Below are 23,456 nucleotides of genomic sequence, written 5' to 3' on the forward strand. Positions count from 1 at the left end.
TATATATGCTTTTATAATTCACAACTTTTGTGTGGGAAGTGGCATACACATCTTTGAATTGGCTTCAGATTACTGACAGACCACTTTGACTTTCCAGGTGCATACACTCACAGTCATATGAAAGTCATATATTTATCTCAACTTGCCCGATTTTCTTTGATTTGATTAACCTACGGGAGGTCATCGCGAATTCATTGTTGATTCGTTGAAAACTTTTGCAATGATTGAAAAATGATGCATGTGCAGAAACTGAAAACATCACTCTGGCCATTTGACCACATGGAAACCCTGATTTAGTGCCTACAGTTTTTACAGAGCGCACAATGCAATGCAATGCAATGCATATTTTCCCTTTCGTGTGGGACGACTAATGCACATCATTTTGTAAAAGCAATCACGGCGCATCATTGTAGAATGATGGCACGTGTACTCTTCCACAAAAGTGCACTATCCCTTTAAAAGTGGCTTGGACAATGCCCTCTGTCTGCCGCAATAAATATGACATATCGACATGGATATATAGTACATATACTATATATATATGTGTGTGTGTGCAATCAAAACGAAGATTACATCGTTATATCTGGCCACAGAACAGTTATGTGCCCCTAACTAACACCTGCATAATACAAAACCCATATGCGGGGCGGAAGTTGTTATTTGACTGCGGAAACAGTTCGGAGAGTGGCGGAAATGTATGCTTCACGTTATATCATGAAGTTGGAATTGTGCTTATGCTGAGAAGACGAGCTGAGTAAAATTGTATTTGAAAGCCGTGCATTTTAACAAAGGTAACCCGTTTACCGTGATACACGGTCTTCTGTGTTCGACCTTTGTTCATATAAGTTAGTGAGCGTATTGTAACAGTACCTAAACACTAACGCTAATATTTGGCAGTAAACAAGCCAAGTTTGTTACCGGACAGACATTAGCTTGATGTATTTATTATTTGGAAATACACTGCCCTCTTTGAATTGCTGTCCCCTATTTGATGTAGCATTATTTTAGAATGAATTATATTTTCGTTAAGATGATTAGGCTACCTAATGGTATCTAGCTATATCTAAGCGTGCTTATAGGAACATATTTATGTGTATCAGACGGGTACATAACCTCATTAAGCTTCATAAAAGTATTCTGTTCCCTTCAGAATACTGGCAAAGCCACACTCTGGCTTGTATGATAATTGATTAGTTGCCTGCGTTCACATATAAGCAAATGTTTCTATTGTTAAATAACTTGGTGCAAGGCATCTAGTCACACGTTGGTTCGTTTATGTTTGGCTTTAATGGTCACCGCAGGGGATGTTGAGACGTCCCAAGCCCGGAGACTCTGAGGCGGACCTCCTGCGAGCCCAGGAGGAATTCCTAAATTCGGGTGCCCAGTCAGGGGTTCACGTGATTCGTCGACCTGATAAGCGCAGGGGGGAAGAGAACGAGGTGCACAAAGAGCCAGGGAATAAGACCTATCAAAGAGATGTGGTCTCCATCCAAGGTACACATTGAATTACTCTCATCTGCATAGAGTATCTGATTTCAAAATGTCAATAGAGCACACATTTGATGATTGCAATTAATGTCGGCACAACATACATTATTTGGCTATGATTTCTGTTTTATTTTCTAGACCAAGATTTATCAGATGAGATGCCCCCTTTGACTCCTGCAGCCCCCAAGAAGTCCCGCTTCAAGGCAGCTAGTGTACACTTTGAGGATGAGGGCCCAGAGGAATGTCTGGACAGACACGACACACATGTCACTTCTGTCCTGTCCAGAATCATTGTGAGTGTCACTAATCATGTGTAAGCCTTTCGCCACAGAAATGGCCGCTGCTGCAACTGCCTCTCTGTGTGCTTGACAGCCTCTGATACTGTTCTTCTGATCTCACATTGGGTATAGGAGAGAGACTTGAGCAATGTCCCCGTGTCTGTCCCAGCCTTCACCACGGCTGCTTTCCCAAAAGTCTTCCATCGGTCAGAGATCGAGGATGGGGTAAGATCAGCACTGTGTGTGTGAATGAATGTCTGTGTCTTCCCTTGTCTGCACACAGTTACCACTGGCAGCAGTCCAGATTTGATGGACTCATCTGCACACTGGAATGGATTATTGCTATCTTTAATCTCATCAAGTTATAGAATGTAGTTGGCTAAATTACAAAATTTAATAATTTAAAAGCAAGTTATAGACTACACTTAAGTGGAAAGTCCCTCCAGAAAATATTGTGTTGATATTCCATTGATTGACCTTTACTCTTGAATGTAATTTTCAATGAAGCTACAAAAATGTTTAGCTGATGCTGTGTACTATTACTGATCAAATGTTTAGTTTAGTTGAAATGGGGACATAAATTAACATTAATGTAAATGCGCCAGTTTTACCCAGCTGCCTCATTTCCAACTGTAGTCCCTGTGCAATGTGTTAAATGCAACACCTTTCACATTTGATCTGATGCAAGCAATGGAGCGAATCATGTTAATAGTATAAGCTACTTTGTGTAAAAAATTATCAAAAAGTTGAAATAATTTCTCTTTTGGAAAAGGAATGAGATGAAAATGTTTTTGTGAATATGCGAATACCCAATTGATGTTTGTCAATAGAAATGCAGAGTAAATGCAGAGGTCCCCAAATACCACTTGATACTTTTCATTTCACACTGAATGGTACTAATATGATGGTACTATTCAGTTACTTTGTTCTTTATGTACACTTCAAGTTCAGTGTGCATAATAAAATTTCATGACAAAAATGGGTAATAAACAAGCTTTATCGATTGCTGATATTTTGGTCCCATATTGGTTGATAAACCTTATCTACTGATTTATCAACTGATATAATCAGGTGGGCAGAATTTCAGCATCATGCAGAATCCTGAGCTTCGTCTCTTATTGTTAACAAGCTGATATTGTTTAAAGCACTACTGGAATGCATGATTTTGTATGTATGGTTATGTTCTTTTAACTTTCATGTCTATGTGTATTTTGTCATTGTGTCTTGGACCGCAGGAAAACTAGCTGGTCGTTAAGGTGTCCGCTAATGGGGATTGTTATAATAAACAAATACTTCACTAAATCCCTGGAATGCTCTGGTTCACTGTGCTTTACCCACAGGGGCAGGGACAGGGACTGGAACAGAGACAGGGATCCACACCTCTGGGCAAGAGGAGTATTTTTGCACAGAAGCTCGCAGCTCAGAGAGCCAGAGAATCCCCTCATGGGAAGCCCCAAATCAGTTGCCTGACACCTGGAGCACAAGGGTCAAATATCTCTCCTGTTGCAACCAAGGTGACAGAACAGTCTCTTCCTGGACATGAAGGTAATTTCTGACCTGTGGTGAATTTCAGGTGTCAAGATTTTATTGTATTATTACACCTATACGATATCCATTATATTATATTCCTATTATATTTTGTGTGAAAATATTTATTACTACTGCAAAATAAATTTTAAGCTCTGTTGCATTTCCTGGTTTAGCAATTGTTGGTAGCTTCTAGGAGTGTTAAATGTCTCTTTACTGTGTGTGTATAGTCATTCTTTTGTAACTTTGGTGGTTGGTGCTCAGCTTGCTTATCTTTGTTTGATGGATGTGGAATGTAATGTATATTATAAAGCATGTTTGTGTGTGTGCAGGCCGTACTGAGAGCTCCAGGCTGGTGTCAGGGCAGGGCTTGAACCAGCAGGACAGCACAAAAGAAGCTTTGAAGATCCACCAGGAGAACAAGGCCTGGCTGGAGGGCATGTCCCAGAGAGAGATTCTGGAGGAGCAGAAGAGGCTGCTGGCTCAGTTAGGTGGGTGCACTGATGGGAGGGGTGCACACTGGCACTGCAACGGCAAATCATTTCACTTTCAGTAGAGGAGCCAAGTGTTATGGAATCTTCCAATGTTTTGGGGCTCTTGATCCTGTGATGCTATGGTGGAGCACCTCCTTTCCAGTTTGTTAAGCCCAATATCTGCTTGAATACACACCCTGTAAACTGGGAGTATACTTGCTGTAGAAACAATTGTATTTATATATTTATTTAGTACAAACTAAATGACGCATTTGTGGACAAAACAAAATTCTGCATTGACTTCATCCGGCACACTACACATTCCTGCTGGCCAAGTCCGTTAGTCAGTCACTACATTAGTCCATTAGTCCGTTAGTCTGTAACGTTGACTTTCTGCTGCTAGGGGGCGGCATTGTCATTGAATGGGGACTCTGCTCGGTTGATGTGTTGAAGTTAATGGAGAATTTTCAGGCTAACCACAAGACACACACGAGGTGGCCTACTTTTAATACTTCGAGAACATTGGAGACATCAGACTGGGTTAACCACAAGACAAACACAAGAAGGTGTTTACCGTTTTTTGAACTAATGGTATAGCAATCATGTCACTCTCACCAAGCAAGTTGCCACGATTGGCTTTCCCCAAAGGAGACAAAATTCGAGAGAGGTTTGGGCTATTAGCAATGCAATGAATATGTGTGGTTATGATCAAGCTATCTAGTTTTAGAACAAACTGCTGGTGTGCTCTAGCCAGCTGTCATTCACATTACCTACTCCGACATCATGGGCAGCAAGCTAGCTAGCAAAATACACTTACAGCTTTGTGGTGAATGAATGAGACATGTATAATGACATATACTTGAACTTAATGACATACCCAAAATAAAATGGTTACTATTCTTGAACCCTTTTGACTGCAGGCGTGATCCTGGTCTCCTCTGAAAGATAACCCTTTGACTCTACATATTACTAAGCAAAGTTACAGAAGCCCCAAACACAATGGAACCACGGCCACAACACTGGACAAATCCCTTTCCCCAAAAATGAGCATTCTGCATATTTCTTTCTAATCTATGTCTAGGCAGTTTTCCAAAAAGGCTCCAAAATAAAACATGGAAACTAAATGATACTATGGGTCTTATGAGGTGTAAGATACAGTAACCTGCATGAGGCAGATTGCCTGACTAATTTAGCTAGCTTCAAAGAGCCTAGATAGAGAAGTCTCTAACTCAGAGTAATTGGACGGAAGTGGAGACACTGCACACTGCAGAGTTCATTTGTCAGTGAAATGCGGATAGCTATAGCCTACCTTCATGCACAGTACAGTTAATACACTGTTAATGACTTCACTGGAAATCGTTAGTTTAACCTATCATTAGGTCTAAAGAGTTTGATTCCTATGAGTGAATAGCATGGTTTCATAATGTTACTTGTTAGCAAGCGTAGCTAATGATTTCAGTGCAATTGATGTGCAAAAAGAGGGCAAGTTAATCAAGTTAATGTGCTACTACCATTTTGTATTAATAGAAGATCGTTCAGAAAATTGCTACAAAGTTATAGCAATACAGCACTAATTTGCTACAAAATGTAATGGAAAAGGGCCTTGTGTCTCTGTTTCTCAGACCTGTCACTCTGTGTCTCTCTGTTTCAAAGACCTGTTGGACTCTGTCTCTCGGTTTCTCAGATCCCTGCCTGGTGGAATTCGTAAGGAATCGTAAAACGCAGGATTCCACTGCCCCTTTGAACCAGACCCTGGATGGCCATGGTCCCAGTGCAGTAGATAGCACTGTGTCAGCGGTTGACTTGAGGGAGTCTGAGCCAGAGCCACTGGAGATGGAGATGGAGCATGAGGTGGAGTCACAACCTCCAATCACAGGTAAGAGGAAGGAAGAGGTAAGAAAGTAGAAGGCAAGTTTTTGGTTGTACTGCGATTGGAACAGTACAATAACACTATCGTCAGGCCCATGACAGAGTAGTTCAATATTGTAGTTTTCCTTGGTCTATTGGCATCTCTCAGATCTCTGACTTTCCAAGTTTTTCAGAATATTATGCTCAGGTGAACATATTTGAATTGATTTGTAATTAATTTCTTTTAATAGAACTGGGTGGTGATACAGGGAACCTATGCAGCGTTCTGTAAACTCTAGACTGTGAAGTTTTGCATGTTACCCATATCTAGCGAGCTGTGGTTTTCTGGTCGTCTGTGACTGTGATGTTAATATACTGTATGAGGAGACCTATTTTTACAACCAAAATCCTAAGGGTCCCTGCCCCCTGTTCTGTGGTCAGCATTGATTGCTGCACATTGATTTCAATTAGTCTGATTAGCACTGCTCCCTGGAAGAGAGAGCCCAGATTAATTTGGGGTAATGGAGATAATGGAAAACGAGTCTGCTCAGCACAAGAGTTCAGGTCACTGGAGCTAATACACAGGGCCCTCTCCTCCACTGCTCTGCACTGACAGCTCTTTGGATTGCTCCACTGCTGGCTCTGCTGTTCCTACAGAATGAGAGACGCTTGTTTTCCCATCATATGAAGTCAGTAGCTGCGAGTGGTGCTCAACACCTCTGTGGTGCTCAAAGTATAATTTGCTTTAAGGAATATACTGCCTTCAATTACAAATGTAAAAACTGTTTACCAAATTAGTGCATTCTCATGGCTGATCTTAAGCTGTTCAAACTTAACAATAGCAGTTTGCTGTTGAAATCAAATTGAAAAACACTTGCATGACGCAGGGAAAAATAATGTACACATGCATTTTGTTTAGCATATTCAGCACCCATGGTTTTTGTTTCCCCCAATTGCGCTTGACGTCGGTTGCAGGTTGCCATCGATCAACCACTGATTACACAAATATATCCTATTTGTAATCAAGTTTATAAATTAGAATTATGCCAGTTAAGTGGGATTTTTAAAATCGCACAAGTATGATGATAAATGAATACAGACAGACAGTTCAACAGACAATGGTTCAATTGTGGAAATTTCATCACTATGAAAGGAAAGCATTATGGGAGGCTGAGTTTTAGCCTATCTTGGCGATCTAAAAACACAGAATATTACATTACATTACACAACTGAAATCCCATCATATTCAGTATATAGCTATGCATTTAAACCATAAAAAACATACTTTGAATCCAGACATCAACACTACGTAGTTGGCTTATATTGAGCTTTCATCGCTCTATTTAATAGGGAGCAGTTTACTGGAAATTCCCGATACATCCACTTTGCCTCCCTATTGAGTCTGTGATTGAAGGAATGAATACCGCATATGGTCATTTCCCCAACCAATGCCTCTGGGAAAGTTTTTTTTACTTGTAATACCTCCTCGGCACCTTTTACTTCAAATTAATCATATTTATTTTCACTTATTTTCTTCTTTCTAATAGGAGACCCATAATGCTGTGAGAACCTAATTAACTTAGTCTATTTCATAATCCCTGTCAGACTGTAGCATATCTGCTTGTTCTAGAATGGGAGTGTCTCATCCTGTGGGGTGACAAGACAATGGTTTTACACAAGCGTAACAAGCATCTGCCCATAAACAAAAGTGACTTAGCTTCTGTCATTTTCTGCATTTGGTGTGCTGTTTTCCCACATGTTTCTGAAGTGGGTCATAGCAAGAACAGCAGCAGCAAGAAATTTGCTTGATTTGGAAGTCATTTAGATTGATTGATACCCCAATGAAATTAACAGATTAATATTGTTTTGATATTTGAATGAAACAATGCCTCTTCTAACTATTCAATATACAGTGGGCTCCAGAATTATTGGAAAAGAAAAAGAAAAAGGCTGTATTTACTAAACAAGATAATAATCTATCTGTTCATACATATGGGATGTACTTTTATTCCGATACATTTACTCAAATCTTTCATTCAGTAAACCACAGTTGTCAAAATTATTGGCACCCCAAGCAATTATTGTAAGTAAAATAAAAGTGAAATTGGCAATATAACTTTACTTAGATTTAATCTCAGTCTAAAGGAACTATATTGCATCATTCCATCTCTTCCTGTTTCACTAGAGTAAAAAGGGAGACAAAACATGCAAAAAAATATTTGTCATCCATCAGTATGGGAAAAGCCAAAGAACCCTCAATTCAAAATAGACCGATGGTAATTGACCATCACAAGTCTGGGAATGGGTACAAAAAAATACATCAACAGTTCAACATACCACTAGCACTGTAATGGCAATAATACAAATAAACATATGGAATGGTTGCAAATGTGCAAATGTCCCTGGTTATGGGAATGCACTTTGTTGTACGTCGCTCTGGATAAGAGCATGTGGAAGATGGTGAGGGAGGTTATATCTTGGGGTCTCAAAAAGAACCATAAAATAGCACCTCCATGCCAACAAACTCTTTGGAAGGGTGGCATGATGAAGGCCCTTACTGAGCTAAACAAATCGTACATCTGGAATTTGCCAAACCTCATTGGCAAAAGACGAATGCATACAAGGAGAAGCACCTCATACCTACAGTTGATAAAAAAAGAAATAAAATTGGACAGCATCGCCACACAGAGGCAGAGATGTATTCCAAATACAGTGCTGCTCAGAACCATAATTTTTTTTCAATATTTTAACATTCTATTTGGTGCAGTATAGGAGAAACTTATTAAATTAGTTGCCTTGCTTTGTTACTCCTTTGTGCAAATGTAAGGCAACTAAAATTTGCACAGTGGTCTCTAGCCTATAGGACTATAGTTCACATGTCAGTCATCTGTCAGTACAGTTCAGTAGCAGGTACAGTTGTGAAGTCCACAGTTCTTAGTCATCAGGGTCTCTGCTGGTGCACCTGTTTTGCAGGACAGCTCCCGAGATTTACCATAATATGGGCTGCAGGATTGCTTTTGAAAGAATGAAAAAAGAATATGCAATTTCAACTGCTGTCAAATTATTATGCCAATAAATTAATGAATAAATATGAATTGTAAAATTACTAAGCTGATGGCTGAAGAAACTGCAAATTTATTTAACTTTCAGTACCCTTGGATTAGGGAGAAGTCCATTTTGAAGTTTGGAGATTTGTCCCATCAGCAAACTCTGCACCATTGGGAGCCAAAATAGTGTGCAGGCTTATTCATCAGTGTCTGTGCAGGGTTGATGGGGGAGTAATTGGAAAAAGATGATGACAATGCATCACTGTCTCTCACCACAGAGAAGGAGCTGCCTGTCAAGCCCCAAAAGGAGTGGCTACACATGGACAAGCTGGAGCCTGAGAAACTGGAATGGCTGAGAGACCTGCCACCCCCCAGGAGGAGGGACACTAAACGGGTGAGCTGGAGAAAGGAGGTGTGAGGAGGCAGAAGGAAGAACTTTGTAAGTAAAGGAGTGTCAGGGGGTGTGGTGGTGCTTGAATTGAGCGGTGACAGAGGGTGAGTCGGTGAGGGGGTGCTTGAATTGAGCAGTGACGGGGTGAGGGGGTGTTTGAATTGAGCAGTGGCAGGGGGTGAGGGGGTGTTTGAGTAAATCAGTAACAGCGGGTGAGGGGTGTTTGAATTAAACTGTGATGGGGGTGTGGTGGTGTTTGATTCAAGGATGGACTGAGGTGGTGTGTGATTCAGAGACAGACTGAGAGAAGGGATGGCTTTTGAATTGGGCAGTAATGACTGTCTCTCTCCTCACAGGCCATGCAGGCCCGTTTTGATTTCAATGGCATCCTTATTCCTCCAGCTGAAGACCTGCCAACCCACCTTGGCCTGCACCACCATGGAGAAGAGCCTGAGGTCAGCAGGCTGTCTGGAGGGAGTGGGTGTGGGAGGGGGAGACGCCATAGATTTGGTGTACAGTATGGCTGGCTGCAGTACATGTATGCGTAGGTAGGCTGTGCTGGGGCAGACCTTATGTGTGAGTGACTGCGTTGCCTCTGCTCCTCTCCTGCAGCTGGCCGGTTATTCCCTTCAGGAGCTCTTCCACCTCTCACGCAGTCAGGTGATCCAGCAGCGCAGCCTGGCCCTCACGACCCTCGCTCACATCCTCACCAAGGTAACCGCCGCATATCATTTTGTATAAAATCCCTTTTTGGTTGCCAATTGTACCCTATGTAATCCAGTTACTGTTAGCTGGGGGGATACACTGCCTGCACCCAGTCCCTCGGCGGCCTGAAGGGATCTGGCGATCCGAGAACAACACGCCTTCTTCAAGCAGTCTCGTCTTGGTTGGCATTTATATAGTGCCTTTATCCAAAGCGCTGTACAATTGATGCTTCTCATTCACCCATTCATACACACACTCATACACTCACACACTAACGGCGATTGGCTGCCATGCAAGGTGCCGACCAGCTCGTCAGGAGCATTTGGGGGTTCGGTGTCTTGCTCAGGGACATTTCGACACAGCTCGGGCGGGGGATCGAACCAGCAACCCTCCGACTGCCAGACGACTGCTCTTACTGCCTGAGCCATGTCATGTCGTCTTGTGCTCGTGACCGTAAAAAATATGGACCGAGTTACATCACCCACCGATTGTCCATGGGCTTGCGAAAAATGTTTTGAAATAGCAGAACTCAAGTTGATTGGTGCCGCCATGTTGTACAACTGTCACCAGAGACTGTGCAGTAGAGAAGCCTAGTGCGGCTCCTCCACTAAACCCAAGATACAGTGACGTCCCTGATTCATCCACTAAGTATTGCTGTATTTTCCTGTTTACACAATAATTTAAAGAAAATTGGCACATGGGGTGACATTAATTGAAGAAAAAACACATATTGCGACTACATTTTATACAGATTATTGACTTTGTATTTTGACCGCAATTGTACCATTGGCTTTCCACTGAGTGATTTTGGCCTCTTTATTGTAACCCTCGCAGGAAGTGGAGGAAAATAATCATAAATAGCAGATGGCTCGGATTTGGTTCAAGGACGTACACCCTACGTTAATCCCATTATATTTCACTCTAGTTCTAGTCATTTTGCAAGGGACCAGCTAAAGTTTGGCACCAGGAAATGTCTAAATTTATTGGAATGGAACCAAGAAAACTAGATAATTTATTGAAGGTGTGCGGTCCAAACAAATGACTGCACTACGTGTTGCACTGATTGTTTACACCTCCAATGCAATGATATTGCTCTGTGAGTAAACCTGACACATATTATGGGCTGTGAATGTTGTACCATGGGATAGCTGACATAACAGACAGTGAATGCTATACTCCCCGAGCACTTTATTAGCCAATCGCAGCAGTGCAGTGTGTACAATCATCTAGATACGGGACAGGGGTTCAGTTAATATTCACATCAACCATCAGAATGGGGAAAAAATGTGATCTAAGTGACTTTGACCGTGGAATGATTGTTGGTGGCAGACAGGGTGGTTTGAGTATCTCAGAAACTGCTGATCTCCTGGGATTTTCACGCACACTAGTCTCTAGAGTTTTTGCAAAAAATGGTGCAAAAATCTAACAAAAAAAAATACAGTGAGCAGCAGTTCTACAGACAGAAATGCCTTGTTAATGAGAAACATCAGATGAGAATGGCCAGACTGGTCAAAGGTGACAGAAACGTTCCTAATAAAGTATAACAAATACCTAATAAAGTGCTCACTAAGTGTATATGACCAACTCTATCAAAGGCAGTTACAGTGACCCCAAAACAGTTTTAGATAACAAGTGAGTTGTGTCCTGTTGAATTTTGAGTGCCTCCAAACAACATTTTTGATAAAAACAGCTTGAAAGTTTAGTAGCAAGATGGTAGTTACGTGAGGTTGGGAGACGACCAACACTGGTAGTTCCTTGTCATGTTATGTATAAACCCTATAAACTATATTTTTACTCAGAATTTGACATTCAGACATACAGGTCATGAAAGCAAACACGTTTCTTGAGTAAAATCAGATGTAACTAGCTTGCAGCTGACGTGATTGTGTGACTGATGACCGTTGACAAGCTGGCTAACCTCCAAACAATGCACAACTCTGGTGCTACATCCACTATAACATCTTGTGTTTAAAATCTCAAAAACTATTCATAATCTGGCATTAATACATACAGATTATGAAAGCCAAGATATTGTTCTACAACATTTGAAAGCTTAAAACAGCACAGATAATGATCAATTTATTAATTTGCAACTTCTGACTGATTATGATAGAACATATGATGCAGTAGCTGACACATTATGGAGAGTAAATGCTATATAATGGGGGAGCTAACACATTATGGGCAGTGAACATTGTATAATGGGGTTGTGAACTCACAGGGAATTGTATCCTATCAAAACTCCCAGAATCAAGGAGCTGCTTTTGTTTGAATTCTTACATTTACTGATATTTATATAATGTCACAGCCAAGTGCCATTGACAGTCATTTGAGAATAAGGTCCATGGGACAGTGTCTGAAAAAACAGGAAAAGAAATGTATTGAGAAATCCATGCTATTCTTAAATGAATGCTTACAATTATCCATATACTGGGTTATAGTATCAAAATTGCATCCGTACTAAATGATCAAAGTCTCACCAAATAGAGCCATTACACAGTATATAGCATTAGTATTTAACTGTTTGTATAATGTACATTCATAAAATAACTGCTGTGATGGCCAATTTAAATGGAATCCTTGGGGCAGATGCAATAATAGAAGTATAAATTATACTATTTCTCCACTGATGTGCCCCCACCCCTTTCTAGGCCCACCTTGGTGACTTCACTTCCTGCCTGACGGGCAGTATAGTGTCTTCCCTGCTGGACGCCGGTCTCCTCTTCCTTCTGCGCTTCTCTCTGGATGACAGTGTAGAGGGCGTGATGGCAGCCGCTTTACACACTCTCCGTGCCCTGTTGGTCTCGCCAGGCGATGAGGTGAGGGAGAACACAAGGTGCAGTAATTTTCTAAAGTATGACATCGGATTCTGAAGTTTCCTGCAGTGTCAATTTGTGTCCGCTTCATACAAGATATCAATATTGTGTTTGACCCTGTCTGTTAACAGCTGGGACCTTCTTTTTCCTTGTTCGTTTTTTGTGATTGGTCATTTGTTCTGTTCCCCTATGCTGATTGGTAATTTGCCCTGTTCACCTTTTTCTGATTGGTTCAGCTGAGCTAACCAGGATGACACCATCAATATATGCACTTGGATGTCAAAGGAATTGTGAGCCTCTAAAGACAGTTTTGGTTTTACTTTCACTGAAGTTGCCTGTTATAATTCAGCCTCTTAAAGTCATGTCTCCCTGAAGGAACCTGTGCGAAAGATGCCCAACAGCTGTGTAGATCTTATTGTGGCTACACTGGGGATTGAACCACCAACTTTGCGGGTCTCAGTCATCTACCTTAAACACTACGCTTTAGGCTGTACCATATTTTAATATCTGCAAAGGCACCCCTAAAATGTTAACAGAAGAGCTACAGCCACTCCCTTCACTCTACTCTGTCCTCCCTCTCCACTGTTCATATCCATCCCTGGCTCTTTCTCTTGTGCAAGGAAGTGTTCGCGTGCCAGCTCCCTGCTCTATTTGTCACTCTGGATGGCAATGCTGCAGCAAGTCTGTATCTCTGCCTGGGACACCATAAAACCTTCAGTCCAGCAGGGCCCCGACTGCAGAGTTCAGCTGGTGTCCTGCAGAATTTTCTAAAATTCTTTCTTAGGGCCACACTGTAGTGCATTGTGCACAGGCATTTTAGCAGATCCTTTTATCCATGGTGACTTACACAAACACACATAGTATTCACTTATACGGCTGTAAATAAATTTATGCAATTCAGATTAAGTACCTTGCTCAAGGGTATAATGGCAGGGTACTGCCTGGGAAACAAACCTGGAACCTCTAGGTTACGATAATTCTGTAACTAACATGCAGTAACAGTGGGCTCCTGCCCTCAGAATGAGCTGCTGCTGTCAGCGAACATGGAAAGACGATGGTATCTCCCAAGTTCTTCAGAATGTGACCACCCACCCCTCCAACTCTGTTATTGCCGTTTCTGAACATGACAGTCGAGGAAGCCATTACGAGGCTGAGCAATAAGAAGAAAAAAAAAAAACAACAGTCCGAGACAGAGGCCGAACAATATGCTTACCAAAATAAAAAAGCGATTGTGTACACCTGACTAATCAGAAACGGCTGATAAGACAACTGTCCAATTACTTTTTGTCCCCTAAAATGGGGATGCAATTCCTACACGTATCACCTGATGTCGATATAAATGCCCTCACATTAAAGATGACTCTTTGCACGTTTCATTTCAAATCCAATGTGCTGGACTACAGAACTAAAATAACAGAAATCTGTGTTTCGGTGTTGACATGAGAGTTCTGGCCATCAGCTCCTATCCTGGATGTATTGCTGCAGTAGCTCTTTTGCCTCAATAATTTAAGAAATCCGTATGAGTCACCGCTCCAGAAACACTGTTCTGTTTCGCTGATGTTTTATTCCTCCTCCTCTACAGCCAATCAGTGAAAGACAAATTACCCTTCGAGCCCTTAATATAGCACTGGGGCTCTCTAGCTTGGCCCTTGTGGTCCCCTGTATACACTGTTTTTGTTTCATCTATTCTATAAATCAGTTTAATTAGTTGAAAAGGGCTTTTGAGTTCTTTCATTATTTTTTCTTTTAACTTATATTAACACACATTTGCCTTTATTTCAGTGACCCAGTTAAAACACTTTGAGTAAATAAGAACTAACATATTTGCATATGAATTCAAAATATTTTGCTTTACTAGGAGTGATTTACAATAGAACACTTTACAGCAATTGATAGCATAGTTTAATATTATTAAACGTCTGGATATCTGAATGATACATTTATTCTTTATGGCATGCATTGATACGTCTGACATAATGTGATTTTAAAACGGTATATCATCCTTCATTAGACATTAAACTAATTAAGAGCAATTAGCAGCTGCTTAAATTTCAGGGGGTGCAGTTGTGGTTGGAACAAAAATGAGGGCTCAGTTTGAGAAGTATGAGGGAGGTATGAGGTTTCATCTGTCAGTCTTTCTGTGTTAGGAAACTCTGGATGGCACCTTTTCATGGTTCCTGGGGATGGAAGCATTTTCTCTGCTCCCTGCCGCTCAGGAGGAGGAGGAGGAGGATGATGAGGGGCTGGATGAGGTGATGAAGCTGACTGAAAAGGAGAAGGAGGAGAGAAAGACTGATCACGATGTGGCCCTTGAGGATGTTATCAAGGTGACGAGTGCTTCTTCCTGAGCCAGCTCACCGGACCTCATGTCTTACATACACACAGTCCCTCCTCTCTCTCCTCTCTCCCCTCCCTCCTCTCTCCTCTCTCTCCTCTCTCTTCTCCCTCCTCTCCCTCCTCTCTCTCCTCTCTCCTCTCCCTCCTCTCTCTCCTCTCTCCTCCCTCCTCCCTCCTCTCTCCTCTCTCCTCTCTCCTCCCTCTCTTGTCTCTCGTCTCTCGTCTCTCCTCTCTCTCTCGTCTCCTCTCTCCTCTTCTCTTCTCTCCTCTCTCCTCCTCTCTCCCCTCCTCTTCTCTCCTCTCTCCTCTTCTCTCTCTCCTCTTCTCTCTTCCTCCTCCTCCTCCCTCCTCCTCCTCCCTCCTGTCTCCTCTCTCCTCTCTCCTCTCCCCTCCCTCCTCTCTCCTCTCCCTCCTCTCTCCTTCCTCCTTCCTCCTCTCTCCTCTCTCCTCTCTCCTCTCTCTCTCCTGTCTCTCCTCTCCTCTCTCTCCTCTCTCCTCTCTCTCGCTCCCCTCTCTCCTCTCTCCTCTCTCTCCTCTCTCTCTCCTCTCTCTCCTCTCTCCCTCCTCTCTCTTCCCTCCTCTCTCACCTCTCTCACCTCTCACCCCTCTCACACCTAGCATTTGCCATGTCTCTCTGTCCTAGGGGCTGCTGAGGATGAAACTGCTCCCCAGGCTGCGCTACATTCTGGAGGTGGTGCGGCCGTCCCCCCGCGTGGTGCTGGACATCCTACAGGTCCTTGCTCGGATCGCCCGTCACTCATCTTCCTCTGCCACACAGGTGCTTCTCCATTCTCTGAAAACATTGTAGCAGTCACAACAGTACGGCAAATCTGTGCACATTGTCAGATTTTAAGCCTCCTATTATGTTAGTATTTAACATCTCTGACAAATCAGTTAACGTTTTTTTTATATTGATACTGTATGATTTTTAAAATTTTCTGATAAATTCTTTTCTTATAAGATCATATCATAAATTTCTTTAATTATATTTCTCTGTGGATGATTCTGGTTGCACTTTCCCATACTGGTGCCAAACTTGCACTTACTGTACCTTAGGCTCTAAAATGAGATGTTTCTCACAGATTTTTCATATTAATGGATAAAAGGCTAGTCATTTTGGTTACAATAAGAAGGTGACAACCAAAGTGTCAGAATATTTCTGCAACAATAATCGTGTGTTTATTTAAACTGTTAGGCTCAATTAGACCCCAAATTTCTACATGGTGAAACCAAAATGTTTAAAAATGCTGTTTTGGTTGGTGGGCAGAGCCAGGTTGAGTGGAAGTAATTATCTGGGAGCAGTGTGTACAAGTGTCTGAGTCCAATCCAATTTAATACATTACATGAATTACATAAATGGCATTTGGCATACATCTTGTGCTTGGTCGTATGTGTTCTGTGGATTACCTTAAATTATTTTACTTGTAGGTTAGTATTGGTGGTCATTGTGAAGGTGTTCCTACAGTTTTTTGTCCAGAAGGTGTGAGAAAATTCAAATCCTCACTACAGTGCCTGAGTCATGGTCTTTTCAAACAACTGCCATGGAGTTTTAAACATCGTATCACATGACAAAAAAGCCTTAGCACTGCAAGAGAAACATCACATACTGGCCTCTTTTCTTAAAAAGCTTGGAAGGAGAGTTCACAAACAAAAGACTTCGGTTCATATCTCATATTGGTTATTCAAAATACAACATCCTAAAATCGCTCCAAATTTGCGACCAAAGGACTGTGTATTGGCAGGTGGTAGTGGAACACATTAAATTTGTTTTTCACAATATATGAGAATGGAAAGCTGTCAGAATGTTTTTCTTATCTAAACTTCCACAATTGAGTGCTCAATCAATTTGAATCTAGGATTCTCGGTCTCATCTCATGTGTTCTCTTGTTGAAGCTTGCCATTTAGGACATTTTTAATTTCTCAAGCCATTTTTGAAGTCATCATTACTTGAAAGAAAACTCCCAGGGAAGGTGTTCCACTTCTCAAATGGTTCTGCAGCACAAACACTACAAAGCGTTCCAGAGCCTACGCCTCCACTTGGAAGACTTTGATGTGGAAGCACAGTGGAACTTCTTTCCATCTGCTCATGGCAAAGGACCATATGATGGCATTGGGGGAACAAAAACATTTCTGGTAACTAGAGCTTACCACACCCATTTCAGGACCAAATGTCAACTTGCACCATTTTTCTAAGGACTATTTCTATTTTTCTAATATCCCCCTTGTTTAAGTGGAATAGTTACACAATATCTTGGTCTCTTGCTGAGAATCAAGTTTTGCCGCTGTGTTTCAGTCATGGAAGAACTTTACCAGGCACTAGGAATCTTCACTACTTTCAACCCATTTTGAGGACAAAAGTCCTGACACAGCAGTTATTTTATGCTATAAGAGATGAACCGATCAAAGTTGAAGATGATGTCCTGACCTTGGAAGAAAGCCCACCCACACCTTGAACTATAACTATTGCCATATTGATAAAGATGTTAGTATTCACACTCATAATGTTATTTCAATCGTCTCTCAGCTGTTATCTGCCATTATGAATGCAACACCCTGTAAATGTGGATGGATTCAAATTGGATGTCAGCTTCCAGCTGTTTTATCGTATAGGCAGCTGGAGAAATTTGCTCTAAAAACACACAAAAAATGCTAGCTACCCCTAAGATATCAACAGCATGCATAGACAGCAAAACTGCAAAACTGGTTACTTATCCACACAAAGGGAACAGTGCTGCTACACTGTTGGACAGCAAAACAGTCCTACACATTAGTGTCATGGAGTGGTAAAGAATAAGAATAAGAATTGGCCACTCACAAGAAAGACACTGGGAAGATGTCTTTGCATCGAGCCATGTGACTTGAATGAAGCACTCATGCGCCCACACCACCCCATGTGCACTGCAGAGGAGGTTGCTACACAAATATCCAATGCTTCAGTGTTTTCAGTACTGGATGCTAAGAGCTCATTTTGGCAAGTCAGGCTGCATGAATTCAGCTCCTGAGGTCTTCCATGGAACAGATCTTTGCAGACTATACATGCTCAATAATCATGGATGACATACTAGTGGGTGGAAAAGACATGAAAGAGCATAATGAGAACCTCAGGAATGCATTGAACAGAGTTCGACAAGTCAATCTTAGACTGAATCCTCTGAAATGCAGATTCAGATTGAAGGAAGTATGGTATGTGGGACACCTCTTCACTAGCAAAGGACTAAAAGCTGACCCAGCAAAGGTCCAGGTGATCTGCAAAATACCTCCACCTGAAGACAAGGCTTCCCCTCCACGTCTAGGAAGGAATGATAAATTATCCTAGAAAATTAATTTCCAATCTCAGCAGCCTGTCTGCACCACTACATCAACTGCTGCATCATGATGTGGCCTGGTGCTGGATGCAACAACAGCAAGAAGCATTTGAAAACCTGCTGTCATGCATCTTAAGCCTACTGTTACTATGATGTATGATGTCAACAAGCCCATCACCCTGACCTGCGATGCATCACAATATGGCCTAGGTGCCAGGTTGCTTATGTGTTGCGTACCTTGACAGACAGAAACGAGATATAGGCAAATTGAAAAGTTGTTAGCTGTCGTCTTAGCTTGTTTCAAGTTTAATGACTTCATCTACACCTGCTGAAACCATCATCAAAGAACACTCAGAACACAAGTCAGAGCACAGCTTTCAAAAAAGAGATTTAGAAAGCATACAACGACAAATCAGGACAGACCTCCTACCTCAATACAAGAATCCCAGGTAGTCCAACCTCAGACAACAAAAGGCTAAAACAAGATTTGAGTTGTGAGAAGGAAGTGCCAAGATCATTGTCGAGGCAGAAGGAAAGGAATACAGGAAAAACCGACTGTACTTACAACCAGTGAAAGAGGGTCCTTATCCAACCAGACCAGGAGTCATTCTGCTTGATCAAACCACATTCTAAGCCTCTGCCATATAGGTTAACAAGTATTAAAAATATGTTCAAATCTAAGAGGGTGAGGTCAGGAAGTGTTTAATTTCAGATGGAATGCCTTTTCATGCCAGGAAAATCCCTGGAAGCACTAACTTTCCAAATTTCCAAAACAGAGCCAATCAACAAATTAATTACAAGCAGCCAAACCCTTCAAAGTTTCAGTACGTGGATGAGCAGTTTGTAATTGGTTGATAAACTCTTTAGTTTAGTAAAATGGCAAGATAAGCCTTTTTAATTTTAGCCTTTCTAATGTAATGTGCTGTTATATTCGTTGTGCAGGAATGTGCGGACTGACAGACAAAGGTGATGCACATCAGAGCAAATCATGATGACTTTGTGCCATAGCAGTTTGTCACTTCAGTTTGTAGCTTATTTTTGATTGTCAAAATTTAGGTTCCCCTGTCCTCCTACACATGAAGTGGATCATAAGAACTTGTTTTTCAATATTGTTTATTAATTGCACGACTCTACGTGGCTTGTGCTTCTGTCCATACCAGGTGCTAGACTGTCCTCGCCTCATGCAGACGGTGATGTCAGAGTTCCTGCCATGTTCCTGGAGTCTACCTACCTCTCCCACCCCAGAGAGTCTGTATGGGTTGCCTGTTGCCATGGCGATGAAGCTCCTAAGAGTAGTGGCCACCAGTGGGAGACAAGCTTGTGCTAGGCTGGTGGGTGTGGCTTCCCAGTGATTATTATAATAATGCATTTCAATACATTTTCATGATGGCATGCACGCGCGGCCATACACAGTTAAATGCAAAAGTATTGGGATAGTGGCACAGCACACTGGATTTGAGATAAAAGAATGAATATGAGTGTTATGCTAATTCTCTGCAGTATAGGTGAACTCTAAGATTACTCTGTGATGCTGGGCTAATGTTGTGCTAACGGGTCACGATCAGCTCCACAGCCTGGGTGCGCGAGAGCGTCTGTCCTGCCTGCTGGCCCTGCAACCCAAGGATCTGCCACTGGAGCTGGGGGAGGCCCTGAGGATCAGCACAGAAGCACTGAGACTGTGGGCTGTGGCTGCTGGATATGGGCAGGCCTGTGATCTGTACAGGTGAGCCAAGTTCGGCATTATAACTGGTCTCATCCATGTTCATCTTGCCTGACAATTTGGAAAATGTAGCTAAATGTAACACTTGCAGGCAGGCGTACATTATATGATTTTTCTCACGTTACGACGTCAGGAGCTCGAATGCGTTCTCACAGTTTGCGAGGTCAGACTGTGACAACCAATCAAAGATCCCAAAGAAAACAATTGGGAGCCCACAACTTGTATGATGTGTGCCTGCCCTAAGTTGGTTCCTTAAATTGCAGACAGAATCCCATAGGGGCTAGATTGAACATTTCCTCGGTTTCATTTCTGTGAGGGAATTGTGACTGTAGTCATCTCTGTCCTCCTTAGAGACCTGTACCCCCTTCTGGTGAAGGCCCTGCAGTGCATCCCTCGAGTGTGGGCCCCTGCAGACCCCCTGAGGCCCCTGGAGCTGCAGCGATTGCTGGCCCTGTTGACACTCTTGACCAACGTCACTCACACGGCAGGCTGCCACCAAGAGCTGCAGTCTGCATGTCACAGGTGAGTGTAGCCTGCTCTGCGCACTGTTCGCAAAACATAACCTACCATTCGGATTTGCCCCTCATGTCAATAGTATTTCACCTGCCTTTGTGCAGGGGCCATTTCAGCTGAAGCGTTTGCCCTCCACTGATTGTTTAGGAGCTTAGCATACATGCTAATCTGTATCAATTTGCAGAAGAGGGGCACATCAGGGATAGTGTTGGAGTACAAAGGTAAAAAGAAGGCTCAGAAGGTCCATTTATAATCAGTAAGTGCAATGTTGAGCAAAAACACTAAAAATGAGTATTTTAACAAAAGTACATGCCCACATAAAGATCTTTACACAGCTGTACCTATAACACATACAGATAACCTATCTTTACACAGCTGTACCTATAACACATAAAGATAACCTATCTTTACACAGCTGTACCTATAACACATAAAGATAATATATCTTTACACAGTTGTACCTATAACACATAAAGATAACATATCTTTACACAGCTGTACCTATAACACATAAAGATAACCTATCTTTATACAGCTGTACCTATAACACATAAAGATAACCTATCTTTACACAGCTGTACCTATAACACATAAAGATAACCTATCTTTACACAGCTGTACCTATAACACAGGGGTCGGCAACCCTGGTCCTGGAGAGCCGCAGGGTGTGCTGGCTTTCGTCTCCACCTTAAAATAAGCAAGCGACTCAGACCCAAGAAACCAGGTGAGGTGAGTTAACCGTGTAATCAACGGCTTTCATTGATCAATTAATGCCAAGCAACAACGAAAGCCAGCACACCCTGCGGCTCTCCAGGACCAGGGTTGCCGACCCCTGCTATAACACATAAAGATAACATATCTTTACACAGCTGTACCTATAACACATAAAGATAACCTATCTTTACACAGCTGTACCTATAAGATTTTCTTATATGAATAGGGAAAGAAAGAAAGATCTCTGGAGAAGGTCATAAGAGAATAAGGTTCAATCTGAAGAGGTGGGTCTTCAGTCAGACAGAAGATGGACAGGGTTTCTGCCATCCTGATTGCAGGGGGGTGCTCATTTCATCACCAGGGGCCAGAACAGGCAGTTGGCCTGGAAGAACAGGCATAACGTGGAGAAGGAACAGGTGCAGGTAGCAGAATGGAGATCTTGATGATATTTTGAAGACTATGGGCCAGATATACTAAGCCTTTCACAATGATTTTCAGGCACACATATGACTCTTTCTGCCCAGGAAACATGCGTCATATGTATCAAACTGGTGCACGGGCTAGAGCCGCGGTAAATGGCTGGCATTTATATAGCGCCTTTATCCAAAGCCCTGTACAATTGATGCTTCTCATTCACCCATTTACACACCAACGGCGATTGGCTGCCATGCAAACTACCTATCAGCCCATCAGGAGCATTTAGGGGGTTGGGTGTCTTGCTCAGGCTGGGAGGGTAATCGAACTGGTAACCCTCTGCAACCCTCCGACGAAATGTTGTTGTAGGCAGTCCCAATTGCTGATTGTGTAATGAGCTGTAAATCAGTTAACTTCAGGCAGACTGCGACCGCACCAACACACCGCATTTTGGGCTACGAGCGTTTATGTAAATCTGGCCATATATATATATTTTTTTAACGTATTAGTGGAGCTATCTCTCGATTGATGAGCTCCAAGATTCTGAATTTGATTAAGCTGAAATTGGTAGCCAGTGGTGGGAATTGAGGTTGAGTATATGGCTGAGCCTGGGGAGGTAGATCAGGCATGCAGTTGTAGTCTGAATGAGCTGCAGACATGTAGTGTTGGAGGCAGGGTGCCCAGCTGGGTGAGAGTTTCAGTAATCCAGATGGGAGATGGCCAGTGCCTGGACAGTAAACTGAGTCGAGTAGGTGGTGAGGATGGGGCGGATTCTCTGCATGTTGCAGAGAAAGAATCTGCATGCCTGACATACTGCCACAGTGTTCTCAGATAGAGGCATCTTTTTGTTCAGTACCAATTCAAGATTCCCAAAGAGGAATGATGCTGTCCAGTGTGAGTAAAACGTCATGCAGGGGGAATGACTGCATGACAGCAAGGAGTTCCACACATGGCGGCTGTCAGCTACACCCCTCTGTTTGACAGGCTACATTTCTTTGAGCAAAAATGATGCCAACAGAACAATCTCTGTCTCCCCACTGCAAACGCCTCTAGCTGGCTACCCCTCTCAACTGGCTGGCTACTCAAAAATTTGGGGAACACCCTGTGACAGGGAGCTTAGTATGGGGGAGTTGGCCACAATGTTGGGAAAGATGCATCGCTCATTGACACTTGCTCACTGGAAGTACTTTTGTCAATGGCAGGAATATTGCATAGTTTTGTGTAATTTTTTGTTTATTGCTTTCTTTGTGACTGAGGTTGCTGAAAAAAGAAAATGTATTTGAGGAAATTAATTTCTTATTGTGATTGTGATGGTGATGGTGATGGTTACCTCTCTTCAACTACAGCTCCCAGGATGCAGAGTGTCCTCCCCCTCCCCCAGTGGAATGGAGTCATGTGACAGGCCTGCAGCCCTCCATACTGGGCTGGATGAAGGGGTGTGTGAGGCTACTGCAGGACCCGGCACAGAGAGAAAGTGCACTGATCCTCTTACCCCCGCAACTGCTCTACCTGGGTGGATTCTACTCCCAGCTCAGCTCTCAGGTCTGTTTGGAGTCTTTACCCACAGGCAGCACATAAAATAATCATTTAAAACTCGTTTAAAATGTGTCCGCTAAATATGAACTAAAAGGAATCTAACTGGGTATAGAATTATTATTATTGGTAGTAGATGTTCACAAATCCAAACCAGCAGCCTAGTCTTATTGTGGTAAATAACTTCAGCATGTGTGCCTAGAACCAGTCTTTTGTTGTTGTCTTCCACTTCCACACTACAAACCCTTCTTCTATATCAAAAACTCAACTGCACACTGATTGGCTTGAAGGGCTGACCAAAGAGCCAATGGACGGAATCCCAACACGTTCTGCAAGAGCTGAGCACA

The 23,456-nt window shown here is 42.4% G+C and overlaps 1 protein-coding gene across 2 annotated transcripts in view; it reads left to right on the forward strand.

Moving 5' to 3' along the window:
- The first annotated feature begins 671 nt into the window (after window positions 1-671).
- Window positions 672-23,456, forward strand: part of rpap1 (RNA polymerase II associated protein 1) — a 34,254-nt gene continuing 11,469 nt past the window's right edge. Inside the window, exons 1-17 of one of the 2 annotated variants that reach the window (XM_061219284.1) lie at window positions 672-791; window positions 1,302-1,494; window positions 1,627-1,781; window positions 1,899-1,991; window positions 3,107-3,311; window positions 3,626-3,784; window positions 5,451-5,642; window positions 8,940-9,055; window positions 9,409-9,507; window positions 9,665-9,766; window positions 12,409-12,576; window positions 14,721-14,900; window positions 15,554-15,688; window positions 19,376-19,546; window positions 19,781-19,938; window positions 20,287-20,457; window positions 22,923-23,118. In XM_061219284.1, coding sequence (XP_061075268.1) covers window positions 1,305-1,494; window positions 1,627-1,781; window positions 1,899-1,991; window positions 3,107-3,311; window positions 3,626-3,784; window positions 5,451-5,642; window positions 8,940-9,055; window positions 9,409-9,507; window positions 9,665-9,766; window positions 12,409-12,576; window positions 14,721-14,900; window positions 15,554-15,688; window positions 19,376-19,546; window positions 19,781-19,938; window positions 20,287-20,457; window positions 22,923-23,118 — 2,490 coding nt within the window. In that variant the 5' untranslated portion in view covers window positions 672-791; window positions 1,302-1,304. Of the gene's footprint in view, window positions 792-1,290; window positions 1,495-1,626; window positions 1,782-1,898; window positions 1,992-3,106; window positions 3,312-3,625; window positions 3,785-5,450; window positions 5,643-8,939; window positions 9,056-9,408; window positions 9,508-9,664; window positions 9,767-12,408; window positions 12,577-14,720; window positions 14,901-15,553; window positions 15,689-19,375; window positions 19,547-19,780; window positions 19,939-20,286; window positions 20,458-22,922; window positions 23,119-23,456 lie in introns of both variants that reach the window. The other variant, XM_061219275.1, reaches the window with a different exon arrangement.

This window comes from Conger conger, chromosome 1 (genome assembly GCF_963514075.1).
Source record: "Conger conger chromosome 1, fConCon1.1, whole genome shotgun sequence".
In the NCBI taxonomy this organism is placed as follows: domain Eukaryota; kingdom Metazoa; phylum Chordata; class Actinopteri; order Anguilliformes; family Congridae; genus Conger; species Conger conger.